General features: G+C 32.7%; 1 protein-coding gene across 1 annotated transcript in view; it reads left to right on the top strand.

The window, feature by feature from the left end:
- The first annotated feature begins 1,007 nt into the window (after nucleotides 1–1,007).
- Nucleotides 1,008–18,971, top strand: part of Pof1b (POF1B actin binding protein) — a 98,202-nt gene continuing 80,238 nt past the window's right edge. The window contains exons 1-3 of the mRNA XM_010612873.1: nucleotides 1,008–1,083; nucleotides 1,186–1,482; nucleotides 16,821–16,895. Of these exons, the coding sequence (XP_010611175.1) occupies nucleotides 1,201–1,482; nucleotides 16,821–16,895 (357 nt within the window). The 5' untranslated portion in view covers nucleotides 1,008–1,083; nucleotides 1,186–1,200. The remainder of the gene's footprint in view (nucleotides 1,084–1,185; nucleotides 1,483–16,820; nucleotides 16,896–18,971) is intronic.

Below are 18,971 nucleotides of genomic sequence, written 5' to 3'. Positions count from 1 at the left end.
TTCATCAGGAAAAAAAAGATGACTACTTAATGACATTCTCTTCCTCTCCAGAATAGTGGCAGTATGTTTGGTCCTATGATACATATACACATCAGAAAGATACTCCTTTTCTGAAGACACCTTTATGTTAGTATTCTGGAGTTTGGTGGTGCTAAAGTCCCTTTGCAAGGCAAAATCTGGTGGGTAAATAGGCATTATGATTGAAATTTCAAGTAGTATTGAATAGATGTTGAACACATCAAAATCTTATGATGTCAGGTAAGTCACCTCTTAAAACTTAGAGCTCCCTTAATAACTATATAGTAATGAAGTTATCAAATTCAGTGTTTCCTAGGGTACAAATATTTTAGTATATGTGCTGCCAAAGCAAGCACTAGGGTACAAGTAAAGTCAAGATAAATTCCCTTGTAAAAGCTCCAAACAATATATATAAATGCCAAAACGCAAAATATTTGTGGAATGATTAGGTTTTCCTAGGCCATTCCCACTACATCCCAACCTCCGTTTCTAGACAACAATCCAATCATTTGGACAAATCTCTTTCAAGGTATGTTAGAAAGGCAGAGCTGCTAAGAACCTTCACAGAAATCTCGTTTATTTGCAACTTGGTTTTGTAAAGAATACAACATTTATCTCAGAAAATTGGTATGTCCCTATGAAGATATACCTTAATTTGGTCTGAGATTCTGAAAGAAAAGTACTTAGACTTAAAACCATCTTTCCTAAATGTAGGAACCTTGGGGAAGCCACTTTCCTGTGAGTTTGTTCTATAGCAAATTTGGGCATTAACATGTCTTTGCCTTCAAATTTCTGATTTCATGAGCTTAGAAGATCTAGCTTCAGCCTTGAAGTCTTCATTTCTGCTTTTTCCAGACTCCTTTACCTACTGAGTAACCTTATACCTATTTTCTGGCAAAGCCAGGCCTCTCTTGGCACACAAACCTGCCAGGTGAATCCACCCCTCAGGGGCGTGGCAGTACTATTTCCTGGAGCAGTCTCACAGGGTGGATCCATTTTTCATTTCAGCTCAAATACTTTGCTGCCTCCTCTGCAGCCGCCAGACCTGCTCCAGCTACTGCTCAGGTAATTCAATCTCTCCCAAGCACCACTATACAAAGAGGTGTTTGATAAATGACTTATACGTGTGCCTGCGTTTTTTTCATTCTCTTTGTTTTTAATCCTTAGAGAAAGACTGCCAAGATGATGAGCTCAAGCTATTGGAATGAAACCAGCAGCAGCTGTGGGACCCAACAGTCCCCCGAAGTGCTACAGTACCAGCCCCAGCATTACCATTGCCACCATCAGTCAAGTCAGGTCCAACAGCCTCTAGAAAAAAATGTAGTCTATGAACGAGTGAGGACCTACAGTGGGCCCATGAACAAGGTAGTTCAAGCCTTGGACCCCATTGGCTCACGGGAAGTGATCTCCCCTCTCAAAACTGCCTCCTCCTACCAAAACTTGGTTTGGAGCAACCATTCTCAGGTACCACAACTATAGCTATTAAAGGGTAATTGAGTAAGGAAATCTTGAGCCTCAGTTTTCTTCTTCCTTTCTGCTTCTTTGCCTTACTTTACAGGCTGTTTCTTGATGGACTGCAATGATATGGGCACTGCACGGTCCGTCAAATTCCATCCCTTAACTGTTTCTCATTTACTACTGCTCGTGGATATTTGTTTACAAGTTACAATGATTTTTGTAATCTAATCAGAGAATTAAAGAGCTCTTTTTTTGTTGTTGGCATTAATTGGAAGATCTGAACTGAGTGAGGTATTCTTTTGCCTCTGATGAGACTCAAACCTTAACTTGCATACAATAGTTTCTTTATGGTTCTTGTGGATTCAGTGCATATTGGACACAAAAATAGTTTTTTTTTAAATACCAAGTAGAGTGGTATGGAGATAATCGCATGTTGGAGTGATGGACAATTATTTGTGTTCGGAAAATAGTATACAGTGAGTCAGGATAAGTGACAGACACAAATGTCAGCTTGAATTGTCATATGTGCTTCATTTATGGACAATGATTCTTTGATTCTTGTGCAGACTAGGTGAATTTTTTATGGAATATCAGTATAAGGGATACTGAAATAGGGGATATAAGATTGAATAAAGCAAGGGGTAAATAATTGTTATATGGAAACTACAAAAGATGAAACTCAAACACCTGTGAAAATGAAATAAATTTGTTTCTAAGGGTTTGTTATGTTAATAAACTTGGAAATAAATGAAAGGTAACATTGCAAGCCTATACAAAGTAAACAATTTTACATCTTTTTTTCATTCTCTGACTCTCTTTACATAAAATTTGCATGTTTTAAGCCTTCTAAATGCTCTGTCCAATCCCAAATACTGTTTCCAAGATATAATTTCTATTATGATGATCTCACAAAGCAACCACTGGGATGTTATTCTATGTTACATTATTATACCAGTTGGAAATAGTGTGAATTATTTTTCCAAAATTTAAAAACTTAAGTAGGATATGAAACATTTCTAAAGTGCATAATAAAACTATGTTTAAAGAAAATTTCAAATATAAGATAATCCCCAAATTCCAAATGCTACAATTTTGTTGTTTTATTTAACACTTAGTATAATTTCAAGGAAAACATGAAAGAAAAAAGGCTGGGGATTTGACTCAGTAGTTCCGCTGCCTGCCTCGCAAGCAAAAGGGCTGAGTTTGATCCCCGGTACCTAAATAAATAAATAAATAAAAGACCTAGGATTAGCTCTCAGGAATTTCCTTGTTGAGAAAACCACCTGTACTGAGATCAAAGGGAAGAAAAATATAAAGGCCAAAAATGCTAGTTCCTATAAATGTTAATAATAATTAACATTCAAATATTCAGCATAGGGCTTGGGGATTTCTACTGCCTGCCTCTCAAGTGCAAGGTCCAGAGTTCAGTCCCCGGTACGGAAAACAAAACAAACAAACAAATATTCAGCATTAAGTTGCTAGTGTACAGCAAAGTGGGTTTAATCTTTGTTCTATAGTGGCCCCAAAATAGCAAAGGCTGAAAACAACATTACTATTATTGTAGAAACACTAAAGTTATCTTGTCAGAGTTAGTTTTTCGCATTAGCTTCTTTTCATGTGAACTTGTTAGAAATAAAATTTTGTATATATATATGCATACATTTAAAAGCTGAAAATTGTCAAATTATAAATATTGAGTACAGAACAATTTTTAGGATTATTTGTTCATCGGTTCAACTTTCTCTTTTAATAAACCAGGACCGAGCTGGTCGAGCTTTTTACAAGAATATCCTTTTTTACCTAATATTTTCCAAAGTGATCCTTTAAAAAGAAGTATTTCCATCCTGTAACAGGCCCCCATAAAAATGTATGTAAAAACTTTAGGAACAGAATGTATGGCCACAACTGAAATAAGAGATTGGAATTAAGGGTATTGTTAAACTTGTAGTTATTTATGACTGAAATGAAAGAAAAGTAAGGGCTAGGTACAGTTGAAGGGGATGAGATTCAAGCTGTGTGGAAAAGGAAAACAAAACAAACAAAACAAAAGACTTACTGCTCTTATTCCCTTGTTGGGACAAGAAAAGTTCTGACAACAAAAATTTAGTTGCATATGAAATCTACGATAAGAGAAAATATCAGGAGAGCTTTTAGATAGCTACCAGAAAGAATCTGACAAAAAAGTAGTATATTTTATATCACTTTTATTTCTTCCTGTTTATTGTTGGAATGGTATTGTAGCATTACATAAAGTAAACCTTGGTTTGATCTGAAATTATCTTCATACTAACAAAATGAAAAGGATGCAATGCAGCTTTATTACATACCAGGCCAAGCAGGAGTAAGCAATACATATTACTCAAAACCCTTTTGTTAGCTTTAGGTTTTAATAAAATATCTCTTTAACATGCTATGCTTCAGATGAGCTTATATGTACTAATTATTCTGGTGCCAGAGTGTATGACTGGAGCAGCTAGGGAAATGAGTATTGCACTCAATTGCTGGTCATGGTGAATTCAATTAAACTTTTACTTTGCTTTTTAGCATTTTAGTGTTTGAATAATTTTCAGAGAACTCATGAGATTTCAAAATAAATATTGTCAGTAATAAAAATATTCCCTTTGAGAAACTGAAACAGAGACCAATCTGTTTTGCTTCCTGAATATTAATTTTAGCTTGAGTAGTAGATTTATATGTTAACCAAATGATTTGTGCAGCATTTTAGTATTTTCCATTTCTGTTAATTTAGAAAATATTTCCCCCTATTCCACTCTTGTGCACTAAAATAGGGTTTATAGATAAAAACACATTTGAAATTTCTCTAAATACATTATGTTGCTTTGTTTCTTGTCTATAGTTGATCAGATATATTTTAATTTTCTGTTATTATTTTAACTGACACATAGGGTATTCATCAGAGAAAATTAAATGTAGAAACTAGTTAGTAGTAAATGTTTGAATTAATGGTAAAAATAAAATTACTATCTTAGCCATATAAACAAGGACACAGATGAATTTTAGAAGTGAATATTGTCTTATAAGTAAATGGACTTCTAGAAGCTACTTAAAAGAAAGCAAAACATCATAGAATTCAATTTTAGAACTTAAATATTAACCTACAGCATTACTTAAAATGAAATACTGCTTTACATGAACAGCATTTATAGGAATTACGCATTGAACTAACATTTTTTTCTCCTACTAATTTAGGTTTTTATAAAGTTCAAGATATTTTCCACAAATACACAAAAACTTTTGTTTTTGAGAAACAAAAATGAATCAAAATAAAATATTTTTAATTCCAATCACTCACTTAAGAGATACTTATTGTTTATTTTATAGGAAACACTGTAAGTTTTCTGGATAAATATTATTTGCATGTGCAGGGAGAGTCCACTTTGAAGATAAACATACAAAGCCTGGACGGTAGCTAACCTATGTGCCTAACTACATATCATTTTAAAAGACTATTGTGTATGGTGGCCACTAGTATAATGTATGTATTACAAAGGTTATTGTACTTTTGAATTTCAAACCTGTCACTGAATCTAATTCTAGACTGGAGCCTAAGGGAAAACGTGCACTTCTGAAAAGGCTTCTGCTCTCAATAATTATTCAACTGAGGCTTACCTTTTTTAACATGTTTTCCCCTTTGTCTTTGGTTTCAAAGATTGTACCCCAACTTTCTTATGATTTCAATATGCTATCAGAAAAAAATTCTCATTCTGTGAGGACTACTGTGTTGCTTTGAAAAATTGTTGTTCAAAGGTGTGGTCACTAAAGTAAATGATAGTTCAAGGAAGTAGGGTGCCTGAAAAAAAATAATAAGGTCAAGGGATAAAGGAACTGTTGTTTTCAGCAGCTTACAATTAAATGGAACTATGAAAATTTTGAGTGCAACAAATTTCTGGTGAAAATGCCCATGGCAATTGTCTTTTGTTTAAGGGAGGTCTGATAAATTGCTGCACCTGTTTTCAGTCAAGGGCACTCATAAATTGTCGTTGTGGAGTGACAGTTGGTAGTGGTGTAGCAAGAGAACAAAAGTGGAACTTTTCTTCTACTGTCTTAGTCCATATTTCTTTGTTTGACAATTCTTTGAAAAACAACTAGAGATTTGCCATATTCTTAAAATCCATTTAAAAGTTAGCCTTTCTGGTCTGGGGATTTAGCTCATGGTGTTGCCACCTGCCTTGCAAGCACATGGTCCCAAATTCAGTCAGGGATCAAAAAAAAAAAAAAAACAGTTAACCTTTCTAAGTGAATATACTTTAGTCAACATTTTTCACACCAGGAGCTGTTCTGATAGATTGAAATCAAAAGCATGTACTGAAAAAAGGGACCTGTGTATTTTATTTCCTCTCCATCTGTAATTTTCTTTAAAAAAAGAAGAAACATGACTCAGTAATGAATCTCTCACATAATAGATTTGAGCTGATGAAAAGGAGTTCTATCATTAGTACTTTCTATTATTTTTGTTGTATGTTTGTTTTGTGGGGCTGGGGATGGAACCCAGAGGCACTGTAACACTGAGCTACAGAGACACCCCCTTTTTTTATTTTGAGACAGCCAAATTGTTTTCTTTACATATAACAGAATCACAGATTTTGTCCTAAATGAAGAAAGTTTTATTTCATCTACAGAGAGATCATAATGTTTTACAGATTCTTGCTGTATAAAGTTCAAAATAACATCTCAGCAATAATTTAAGGCATGTGTTTAACTATGTTACTATTTATTCATTTAGCTGATTCTGTCAGCACAAATGTCAGGTAGTTTTAAAAGATATTGCCTCTTTTGAATCTGTTGGGCTACAGTATTTTTAAGTCAGAATTATTACTTTCCAAGATTCTTCAGTCATTCAGCCTGATAAGAGCATTGACAGGCTTCCATTGCTTTCTTTCTTAGAACATTGTATTAAATATTAGTCTTTAAGTAAGCTTTTAAATTTCAAATTATACGACATGAAAGAGTGCCATGTTCATTTCAGCAAATTTTCAAATATTTAGAGAACAAAGTAATTCACTACTTATATGTTTTCCATTCCCCAATTCTTATTCCCACCAGTATCCCCTATATCTATTGCACTAATCTTAAGCTGTTTGAGCAGAGCTATCAATGGGAAAATGAAAGTGAATAAAAATTACTTGAGGAGGTTCGGACTTTGTAGCCTAAAGAGCAGTCACAGAAATAATTCCCATAAAAAGTGGGTTTCTGTGAAATAGCTCAGGGAATGCTACAGATACTAAGTGTGTAGTGATGAGGTAAATTTTAACAAAACTATGAAAGTCTAGAAGTAGTCCCTGAGAATGTAGGTATAGGGTTTAAACTTCTTGAGTTTAATGCCAGTTCAAACACTTTTGAGTTGCATGCATCATAGGCCTCAGCTGTAAAATGGGACAATAATAACATGTAACTCATAGGATTATTGTTACAGTCAAGTGCTTATATGTGGTGATTGTGTATGATTATCCATGGTGAAGAATACATAGCAGTGCATCTGACACACAGTAAGTGTTAACTATTGTATTACCTTGAATTATCTTGTATCACCCTGACCTCTCAGGAATTCAGTTTTCTGATTTATAAAGCAAAGAAAATAAAACTTTCCATCAGGACCGTAGTGAGTATTGAAAGAGTAAACATTTGAAAGTGTCCAATACAATGTTTAACAAAGACTTAGCACTCAGTTATTTTCTTTCATTTAATTCTATATTTGATGTTTAAAAGTAGATCCAACAAAGCCCCTTGCTACGATAACAAAATGATAGACAAAATGAGAAGACCAAAAAGAGTTCTTTTGACACTAGAAATGTTAGGTAAACCCACATGCTTAAAAGGCTTATTAAAGCCACCAACTAAGAAAATAAGCAGGAAAAACATTAAAGCAATTTTCCAAAGCATGTGGGATATGATCAAAAGACTGGAACAGCAGAAATGTCATTATAATGTTTACTGCCTTAAATATCCTTTAGAAAGAGTAATTTGGAAGTTCTTTTGCTGTTACAGACTTTGAACTTAAGTCTTAATAAATTGAGATGAAGTTTTAAAATGTTTTTTCATTTTCTTTATTTGAATGTAAAATGACATCAAACATTAAAATGTGTTTGAACGGCTACCTTTTACCTAATTTTCCTCACTAGAGATGCACGCCCAATATGGTAGCCGCTGGCCACATGTAGCTATTTATAAATTGACTAAAATCAAATATTTATCTCCTCAGTGATACTGGCCTTATTTAGAGTGTTCAACAAACATGTAGCTGGTTAGTAATGTATTTCACAGGGAAGATATAGGATATTTCCACCATCGTGTATAGTTTTACTATAGAGTAGACTACATTCCAGCCATGTTTTATTTAAATATTAAAAGAAATGTGTGGCTGTATAAACAAAGTGCTGCTGATTTGTATGATCAGCCTATGTGCCCATATAATAGGCACAAAATGAAGCCACAATCTCTCAAAGTCTAAGTTAGAATTATTCAATAGAAGAATTAAAGTCACATTTTTTAAAAGAAGAACTGAATGTTTCCGCCTCCTGCCTCACAAGTGCAAGGTCTTGAGTTCGATCCCCAGTACAAAAAAAAAAAGAGAGAGAGAGAAGGAGAAGGGAGGAGGAGGAGGAGGAAGAGGAGGAGGAGGAGGAGGAAGAGGAGGAGAAAAACTGAATGAAGGATTTATGATTTATGTATGTATGCTTCTACGTTTTTTGCCAGAGACCCACTAGTTCACAAAGCAAATGCTTGGGAAGAGACAAAAAATGAAAGTAGTCCCTCTTAATCAAAATACCTTAGTTTTGAGCATGTTTCCCATGATGGTCTTGAACTCTTGGAATCAACCCTCCCAGCTCAGCCTCCTGAGTAGCTGAGACTAAAAGCATGTGCTACTCTGCCCACTTTCTTTTGGGGTGCGCCATATGATTTGAGTTTCAAACTCTCTCCAAAGTATCTCTTGCTTCCTTTACCTTTTATTTTTAGTAAATAATGTTCAGTATCGCCAAGCAATGTGTTGCAAACCTGTAATCCCAGAACTTGAGAGGCAGAGGAAGGAGATTTTCTGAGAGTTTGAGGCCAGCCTTGACTTTATAGTACATTCAAAGCCAGCTTTAACTACAAGTGAGATCCTATGGCCAAAAGAAAAAAATTTCAGTATCATTACAACTCTTACAGGCAAGATAACTAAGGCACAGAAATGTTATGTGAATCGCTCAAATTTATACAACTAGTATATGGTACAACTGGAGGTTCAACTCAGTAAATTGTCTATGAGTAATTGTTATAGTTCATTGTCATTTATTTATATATGTTTCCTTTATGACTACATACAGTCTATTGGAATGTCACTTAGGATATAGATAATATAAATGAGCATAGCCTTAAAATATTGTGTGATTTACCAATAAGAAAGGGATTCCTGTTATTCAGAATTCTTTGCATTTTCTCATAAATTGTACTGATTATTCTGTATCAAAATATGAAATGCTACAGAACCATTTTCATTAATTTTCAGTTATTTAATAATCCAAATGCTTTGGGAGAATGGTGATAGAAATGCAGTGAAGAAATAGTACCATCTTGTACCTTATTGTGAAATACATGATATTAAAAATAAAATGGCATTTAATTAGTAATTTAAAATCAGGTTCCAAGGTAGGTTCAAACTCCTGAACTTGATGATGTTGAAGAACCTCTTACCAGGAGAGGCTGATTCTACTTTTATGGTCTGTCTCATTACCCACCTCTTTTCACCTTGTATTTCAGATACACTATACTGTTTCTGAAACAAGTGGAGATTTTGCTTCCCTTCCCATTTGCTCCTTTGCAAATTCCACTCAGAATCTGGTGATGTCCAGCCTTGCCTCATATTTTTTTTGGTATCTCACCCACCCCTCAGAATGCATATGGAAAAATCATCTTCAGAATTTTACCAAACCTGAATCTTCTTCCTCTTTTCTCATTGTAGTATTACACTCTCCTGTCCATCTTGGATGAGGTCTTTTAAAGCTCATAACTTTGTATTATGTAACTACAAGATGACATAAATGCCTAGAGTAACCACTAGTATGTTACTTCTGTGGTCTTTCTTCCCCATTACTCTTGACAGTTGAGAGTTGATTTCTGAAAGATTTATTTTGATTTGTCTTAGTTTCAATATTTAAAAAAACAGAGTGAAAGTGAAAGTTATACATAAGTTTTCTCTTTCCCTTTTTTTCTCAGGTTTTTCCTCCTTTTCTCTCATATGGCTTCCAAAAATGCCGGAATATGTCTGCCAGCAGTGGCTTTAGTAAAGATATTTAAATTAAGTGGGACTATTTGTGTCTTTACCTCTTCCATGCCCTCTTTGAACTAAAAATGGAAGACACAAATTGCCTCTTTAAAAAAGTGAACAACACATAAAATAAACATAAAGAAATTATACAATAAGTCAACTTATTTTCTAATTCTTAGATCCCACTAAGCATTTAGATTTAACTTGTTTATATTTGGTTTATACTTTTTTCCCTATGGACAATTTGTATCATTACTTATTATAGCAAGTGTTAGATACCTACCTACTTTTTCTGATCGTACTTCACATCATATACATCACATCACTTCCCAAGGTTCTTGCTTCAATACATCCTTTATCTCAAAACTGCTAATAGTCTCCTTATTAAAATGTCCCTACACCTCCCCTCATGCTGAAATTCTGTCTAGACCATGTGCTTTCATTTTTAAAATTTTCATTCAGTTGCCCTTCAATGGTTTAACATATAATATATATGTCCAGAGATAACCTTATAAAAGCTAATCCTACTGTGTAGTACTCATCTACACAGCAAAATGCATTTAAAATTCATAATGAAAGATTTTTATATCAAGCATAATATTTATTCAGTTCTCTGCTTAATACAAATTCCAGTTTAGGTACACAGGTTCCAGCACAAAATTATTTTAAAGTCTTTGCAAACTTAATTTCACCCAAAAATTATTCTCTAGAAAAGTTTCTTAATAGTCAGTCATGGTGGCACACACCTTTATTTCGGCGCTTTGGAGGATGAGGCAAAAGAATGGCAAGTTTCATGTCAGCCTGGACTATATAGTAAGGTCAAGGCCAGCTTGGACCACGTGGTAAGATCCTGCCTCAAAGAAATGCATAGATAAATAAACAAACAAAAAATTGCTTAAATTTACTACAAACAACTCCCCCCCCCCCCCCACGATTCAATGACACTTGATATCTACAAATTTCTTAATCTGACTTTCACACCCCCCATGATCTGACTCCTGTGGGCCCTATCTACCTTTTTGAACTTCCCTTCTATTATCCTATGTTTAAAAAAATGTAAATCATTGTTCTCTAAATATAGACCTCAACTTTTTACAACTGTCTTTTACTCCATTTACACATTATTTACTTATTTATTTGATACAGGATCTTGCTATGTAGTTCAGGACAGCACTGAACTTACTATGTATCCCAGGCTAGCTTCAAACTCACAACTATAATCCCGTCTCAGCCTCCGGAGTGCTGGGATTACAGCCGTGAGCCACCACACTCAGCTCATCCATTTACACTTAATTCTTGAAATGCCCTTATGCCTCACCCTCAACAAACTAGAACTGTTATAATTATGTCAAACTTTTAAGATCTTTTTCAAATGTAACCTTCTATTCAAATCTCTGATTGTCATAGGTTGCTTCCATAGTAAATTTTTTATGGTTCTTATGTAGCTTACTTAACTTTTATTTGTAATAGTTTTTATCTACTACTTGATTGTAACCTTGGGGAGAGCAGAGATTATATTCTATTAAATCTTTATATCTCTCTATACCATTACATAACTAGTGTACAAAGTGCAAGTTAATAACTTAGACATATGCATAACCAATCAGCAAAAATAATGCCTCTAATTAATATTTTTATTTTAAAAAATCTTTTCAACATACTCATTTCTTTACTCAGTAGAACTCCGAAATTTTAGTATAACAACATTATTATCCATTTTACAAATTGCACACTGTATGAATAAGGGCAACCTGTACTAGGTATTATGTCTGTACTATACAAATAAAGAAACTAAAGCTCAAGCAGGGCAAAATAATTTGCCCAAGCACCACAATTAATTGATGAATGTGTTGAGCTTAGAAATAGGCTCCTGATATTTATACCACATCAGCAGTCCTCCTTAATTAACTTTGTTTAGAAGCTAAAAGTTTCTCATTTCAAAAGGTTTACATTTTTATTTCTGTAAATCATTTGATGAGTATCCTTACTGTGCTTTTCCCATTCTAGAAAGTATCAAAGCAGGAGGTTTAGCTCAGTGGTTCTTCCGCCTGCCTCGCAAGCACAAGGAGCCGAGTTCGATTCCCGGAACCAAAATAAATAAATACATAAATAAATTTTTTTTTAAATCTTGAAAAATACAGCAAAGGACAAAAGTATTTTCACTCTGGCTTTCAAGGTATTTCCTTGAAAAAAAATCCTGGAATTCAGAATATATCTTAACAAGCCTACGATTTAACTCAGTGGTTCCACTGCCTGCCTTGCAAGTACAAGTTCCTGAGTTCGGTCCCCGGTCCCAAAAACAAAAGTAGCTGACAGAATATATCTTAACATTTTCAAGGTTTTTTTTAAATCCCTGGAGGATAATACTACCTCTCCAGCTTCTAATTTCCCTTCTTTCTCCATAGCACTTTGCTACTCAAAATCACCCTCAGTTTAGTAAATAACTAAAAAATATGGACCATTTACTCTTCAACCAATTCACCTCTGGAAAACAGAAGTTAGTTACATTTTTGTGAATAGTAAACTTCCTAGGAAAGCCAGTTATCCAGTTCTGATTTAGGATGCACTAAGTTATGGATAATTGTTTCAAGTGATATCACGAACTTATCTCAAAATGACTGATTTTAATTCACTCAGACTTTAAAATTAGTAATGCCAGGCACAGATGACATAAAATAAATGGGAAAGAAGAAGAATGTTGCTACAACTTTCCCAAATTTGAAAACCATTACCCGAGGTGGCACAAGAAAAACAGACTTCAATTTTATACCAGCCCTAAGCTCACATAATTGAAAATAAAATTGTTTTTCATCAGAACTGTACCTCAATAAAGTTTCCAACAAGTTAATATGTATATAGTTAGCAGATCTGAGCCACAGGAATAAATGACTCAATAATATTCTATATAATTTATCAGAGAAAAACTAGTCATCCAGGAAAATTAACCAGTTTAAATGACATAATTATTGACAAAAATTAAATGTGCATTGAACTGAGGAACCAATGACTATACTCTATATCATGCACTTTATTTAAAAGCCCTAGTGAATTTATACAAGCTTAAATGTATATAGTCAAGGCTGTTCCCACACACAGTAACTTGTGGATAAGTTTCTTGTTTGAGACATCCAAAAATTGCCTTTGTACGTAAATAATAATAACTGCAAATATCTAGCCTCCTATTACAAGGAATACTTTAACTTAACCATATAATTAGGCAATACAACTTGAAAAGCAGAAAATATAATGAGACAAACTATAGATGTGGCAAAATATAGTTATTAAGAGGATAAATTCTGGAGTCATGAGACCTGATTTAGAATTCCATAAGTTAGTATTAGCTGTGTGATCTTTATCTAGTTAATTAACCTATTTTAGTCCAACATGACTCAGGTGTATAATGGGATTGTAATAGCACTTACCTTGTGAAGTTGTTTTGATTGTTGAATAAGCCAACCCATGTAACATATTTGCATAGAAAACATTTAATAGGTGTTAGTTGTCATTTTGTGGTCATTATCATCAACAACATAGAAGGAAAATAAGACTAAAAAATTGTTTTAAAATTCTTTTTTCTGTATGGAAACATAAGATGGAAATTGTCTCCATGTTCACTGAATTTCAGAAAAAGAAAGGAACTCAAAGATATTCACATCCACATTCCATTTTTTACATGAAAAAACTGAAGATAATGAAAATGACATGAATTGTCCAATATCATACAGTTGGCTAGAAGTAAAACCCAAGATTCCTGACTCCAAGCCCAGGAACCTTCCTACCATGTCTTCCTAGCCACACCAACTCATCTTTGACCTTAAATTATTTGGTTTTCAGGAATGTAGGGTTGTGATACAGAAGACACAAGAATAAAACATGTTACTCCATTGAATTTACTTACTGACTTAACATGAAATATTTTGGTGTTATATAAAGATGAATGATGCTGCAAAGTAAATAATTATATAGCTTATTATAATGGAGGTTTGAAATCTTATTCCTGAGATACTCTTAAAATCAAAACATCCTCTTTATTCATTCTCAAACATTTTTGTCACTGCCTATGGAACAGGAAATATCTATTTTCAGAATGACTTAATTGCAATCTTGCCTAAAACTAGATGCCACTGAAAGTACCTTCTATTATCAAGATATTGTTCATTTGGGCCATTCATTCACATTATCTAATTCTATAGAATTCCAGGGGAAAAAAGTCTTGCTTTAGCAAGTCTCTAGCATCATTAAACCTGATATTGAGATAAGCTCCCCATCCCCATTATTTTTTTGATATTTACATGATTTAGTAAGTTCTTACTGCTTTAATGAAGAAACTGATCAATTAGTTTACAGTAGGAAGAGAAACAGGGACACTGGCTATCATTATAAATAAGAATTCAGAATTGTTCTTTGTGAAAGCAACCTTTCATGGCTTTAGAAATTAAAGCTGAGTTGTCATTCTATTAATCTCTGAATGCCCAAGCCATGCAAAACATCCTCATTATTTTTAATATGAACTTCTGCCCTTTATGTCCGGATTAATTTTCTTTATTATTTATTTAATTTTCAATTTTTGAAGCTATTTCATATATCCTGTAATATTTAGTGAGGATTGTATGAGAGAAGCCTCATTAATCTAGATGATCAATTCTAATAGTAAAAGCTCAAGTATGACTGGAAACAAGTACATTATAATCTGTGGAGTTAATGTACCATCTTCCCAATTAATATAAGATTAATATAAGTTTAACCAATTCCTTCATTTGAGAGCCAAACTAGTTTTGCATAAATATGTTAGCCCTTTAAATATGTATATCAGCTTCTACAAAAAGTAACCCTGTCTATATTAGTACTAATAAATATCTTAACGTGCAATGTGCACGCAAACATGTGTGTGAATGCATGCATGTGCAGAGATTATTTGGGTTAATATCTGCAAGTTTATAAAATTTAGTACTCTTTTATCATGAAAGCTACTCTACATGGCTAATAAGATTAATCAATTTTTATTTGCTGGTGCCATCGGATTTGAATTAGTTCAAGAGGAAAAAAAAAACTATTATTTATAGAAAACCTACCAGGTCGCAGCTGAGTATGTAAGCTGTCTTCTTAGAATGTTACCAATGTTAGCTCTAACCTAAACAAGCCAGTTTAAAGTAATCTCCAGTTGTGAGTAATTTAATATATTGCTGGTGGATATATAATTGTGTCTTAGTTACTTTCTCTTCACTGAGACACAATATCCAATGCCCATAACTTACAAAGAAGGGAAGGATTATTTTACCTAACAGATTGTAAAGGTTTCAGTCCATAGTCGGCTGGTACCAAGGCAAGAAAGCACAGCAGACAGCCATGGCAGAGGCTTCCTCGTGGCATGGGTAACATGATCCAATTAACCCTTATGATCCAGTCACTTCCCAACGCCCTCATCTATGAGTCTCGGAGGCCTTGGGGGAACATCTAATATAAACCATAACGAAATGGTACAACCACTTTGAAAAAATTTGGTCATTATCTGTTAAAATGAATAATGCACATAATCTATGCTTTAGGAATCTTGCTTTTTGTGGGATTCTAAAAAAACGCATTGCACAAGGATACTCATTGTAGTGTAGTCAAAATGTAGAAATAGTTCAAACCTTGATTAGTATTGAAATAAATAAACAAGCTATGAAACATGGAACATGACCATTTAAAAATGATTAAATAAGACATATACTTAGTATATAATACAGAGATATTAACTTGTAGAGTAATAAATATCAGCATCTGTACACAGATATTTGTGTAAAGATACACTAGCTGATAATAATAGTTATTTCTGAGTTAGCAATTTGAGTGGAGGGAGGATAGCTAAGGAAAGATTTTGCTTTGTCTATGTAAAGATTTATTTTAAGAATGTACTCATGCGTTACATATGCAAAAAGCACTCCTTTCTTTTCTGTATCCCTGAACATGTACTTCTTAGATCTGTGGACCAAATTCATGAATGTATTTAGAACCATTTTCCTAAACTAAAGAACATGTACTTATTCTGTTTACAATCTTTAATTCTCTGCATCTGTCTGAGAAATTCTCATTGTCTGCCAGCAGAAAATCTAGAGACACATTCAAAAAATTCTAGGAATATGGAACCTGCAGGGTTGCTGTTAATCTCAGAAGAAAGGGAGGATGGAAATGCTACAAATTAATTAACAACAACCAAATAAATAGAATGCAGAGCATTTGACAGTCTGAAAAAATGCAACATCCTGTTTTAAGAAAACATTTCATTTACATTATAGTTATGCTTCTGTATTAGGCTGTCAGTGTTTCCCTCATAAATCAATGATTCTCATTTGAATAATTATTTTCTTCTAAAGAAAATGTATTTTACCTTGTGGGGAAATATCTTGAATTCATTTCGATCACCTGTAAATAACCAGGAGTATGGGGAGATTGAGTAATGTTATCAACTCTTTGCACACTAATAGAACTATACAAGTTTAATGATTTGGTGAAATATATAAACAATGTGAAACAATCAATAACATATTTTTATCTAACAAATATTAGAAATTGAATTCTTTCACTTTTCTGGACCATTTTTTAAACATCAGAGTCTACTCTTTGGAATTAAACTAGTATCAGATGAGAAAAATCATAATTAAATACAACTTGATATGGTCTAAGGGCAATTGTTTTAGTCAAGTTTTCAAAGATGGTTTCTTATATTTAAGGAGTTTTATATTTAATGTTCTTATTTCATAAAAACTTGTATTTTGTTAGTTTCAGGCATACAATTACATTGGAGTTTATGTTAGCATAGTTCTCAAAGAAGAATAGGCACAATGTAACTGTACAAGGATGATATATTGCTGTGAGTGTTCTAAAAATATCTTATCACTAGATTATTTGCAAATATAACAAAAGAAACCAATAATGTGTTCTTTGGAAAGATGAATGTCATTTAAGAAAGGCTTGCATTATGCTCTTATTCCTAATGTTGTTATAAAAAATAAATGAAATAATACTTTGGGAATTTAAGACTTTCAAAGGACCCTGCTCAACAAAAATATTTGAACCTTGTCTTTTTTCTCAACAGGAACTCCATTCTCCAACTCTGAAAATATCAACTTGTGTGCCAAATAATTTACATATAACCCAAAGTACTGAACAGGTAAAAGAAATTATGGATTATATTAGCTTTTCTTCTTTTTATCTAAGTCTTGCTTATGTGTTTGAACAATATTTAGGCCCTCATAAGATTTTATGTATTCATGAAATGTCAGGACCTTTAAACAAAAAAGGAGATTCTCACATATAAAAAACAGCTCAACCTATTAAAGGATATTAAATGAGTGCAATGAATCAGATTTTTCAATTTAATTTCTATTCAACCTAATTGCATTTAATTTGAGTGGTTTAATTTTAGCCAAGAATTTTTTAGTGAATATGAATATTTTGACTCATCGATTTGAGAAATAAAATACCTAGATCTTGGATGGATTGAGGAAATTACTTTGTGAGTTACAGTACTTTATGTTTTCATTCAAAGAGAATAATTAGTATAACAGCCCTTCTCATAGGTTCATGATTTTAAAGACAAAGATCTCCATAGCCTAATAATTCCACCTTTAGTATGTTCTTGAATATAGACACTATGTTTCCAAGAAGTATCTACAATTATAATTAAATAGTATGCCAAAGATATTTAACTAATTTACATATATCAAAAAGCAAATTCTAAGAAAACTAAATTTAAGACTTGCAAAGTTTTGTGGAGAACAATATAGGGTATATAGAATTGAGAGAGTAGGAGGAAGAGAAGATTCTGTTTTAAGAGAACAGCGTGACCCAGATAAAATGCCATGGTGAGAACTTGGAAAGTGAAGAGGAAACAAATGAACAAAAACTGGTCTGTAGATCTTGAGCATCATAAGGAAAAGGTGAAATTATACAGAAAAAATATGATAATTACCAAAGAAATTTTCCTACCCATTTGCAAATTGGCCTACACTATATCTTAGCTAGTTAGAATCATGCAAACATTGACTGAGTACCAATTTTATGCCAATATTACACAAAGGTGAATTAGGTCCATTTACTATTTTCATGGAGTTCACAGGCTGACATGAGTTGTTTTCATGATAAACAATAGAACAGCAGAATAAAGATTACAGTTGACTTAGAGATGGCCCCTTATAAGATCACCATGGCAGAAAATTAAGTCTAGTTAAACTACAATTGATTCTACTCAAATATAATCAGAAAATTATATTAACTATACTATTTTAATAAAGTTTTTAAAATTGAATTTTCTATACATTTAATATTTGATAAGATGTTTATTATAGAAAAATTTAGATTTATAAAAGAATATCAAGAAGCAACAATAAACATCACTCATAATTCCCTCCCTCACTGAGATAATAACATTTCATTGTGTTTTTTCCGTTAAGAAACAAATCAAGTTCATACTATATATAGTTTTATATCTTCATTTTCTTGCTTAACTTTATAAAATGTTATAAGCTATTTCATGTAAATTTCTATTACTCAAGATCATTATTTAACAGCTATGCATTTTAGTCTATACATGATAACTTTTCATCCTATGTACATTTGTCAACATTATTACTTTTAATTATTTTCCATAAATATTTTCTACTGGCTCTAATTCCTAGTTTGGTTGAAAATTTTTTAAATTTATTAACCATTTGCTTTTCTTCTTTTATAATTGTGTATTTTTGTTATTAGTGTAAATATTTTTTTCTCATTGATGTATATGAATTCTTTATTAATGATCTTGACTTTTCCCACTAAAATTTACAAATGACTTAGTTTTCTTGTTTTGTAAGCATTTTAATATCACTTATGGCCTTCCCCTTCTGACACACTAAAGATATAAATGTTTAAGTGCATACGCACTTACATATACACACTTTTTTCTTGTAACTTCCATTTTAAAAATGTAACATGTTCTTTCCAAACTATTTATTAAAATATTAATTAAGCTATCATTTTCTAAACATATAATGGCACTTACAGTTAAAAACTGTTTTGAAAATTTCATCAGATATAGTTCATAAAGTATAGTGAATTCCTATGAAATTAGTCTAATAGAAAAATCACTGGCAGAATGCTTAGCAAACAATCATGCTTCTGTGTTTCCAAGACTAAAATTAACTGAATTAGAAAATCATGCATCATTCTTCCTGTAAATGATTCTTAACTTTCACTCTTAAATATGTTC

This window comes from Fukomys damarensis, unplaced genomic scaffold, assembly GCF_012274545.1.
Source record: "Fukomys damarensis isolate Sample0158 unplaced genomic scaffold, DMR_v1.0_HiC HiC_scaffold_39, whole genome shotgun sequence".
Lineage (NCBI taxonomy): Eukaryota > Metazoa > Chordata > Mammalia > Rodentia > Bathyergidae > Fukomys > Fukomys damarensis.
Note: the sequence above shows the minus strand (reverse complement) of the source record. Positions and strands in the feature narration are given on the sequence as shown.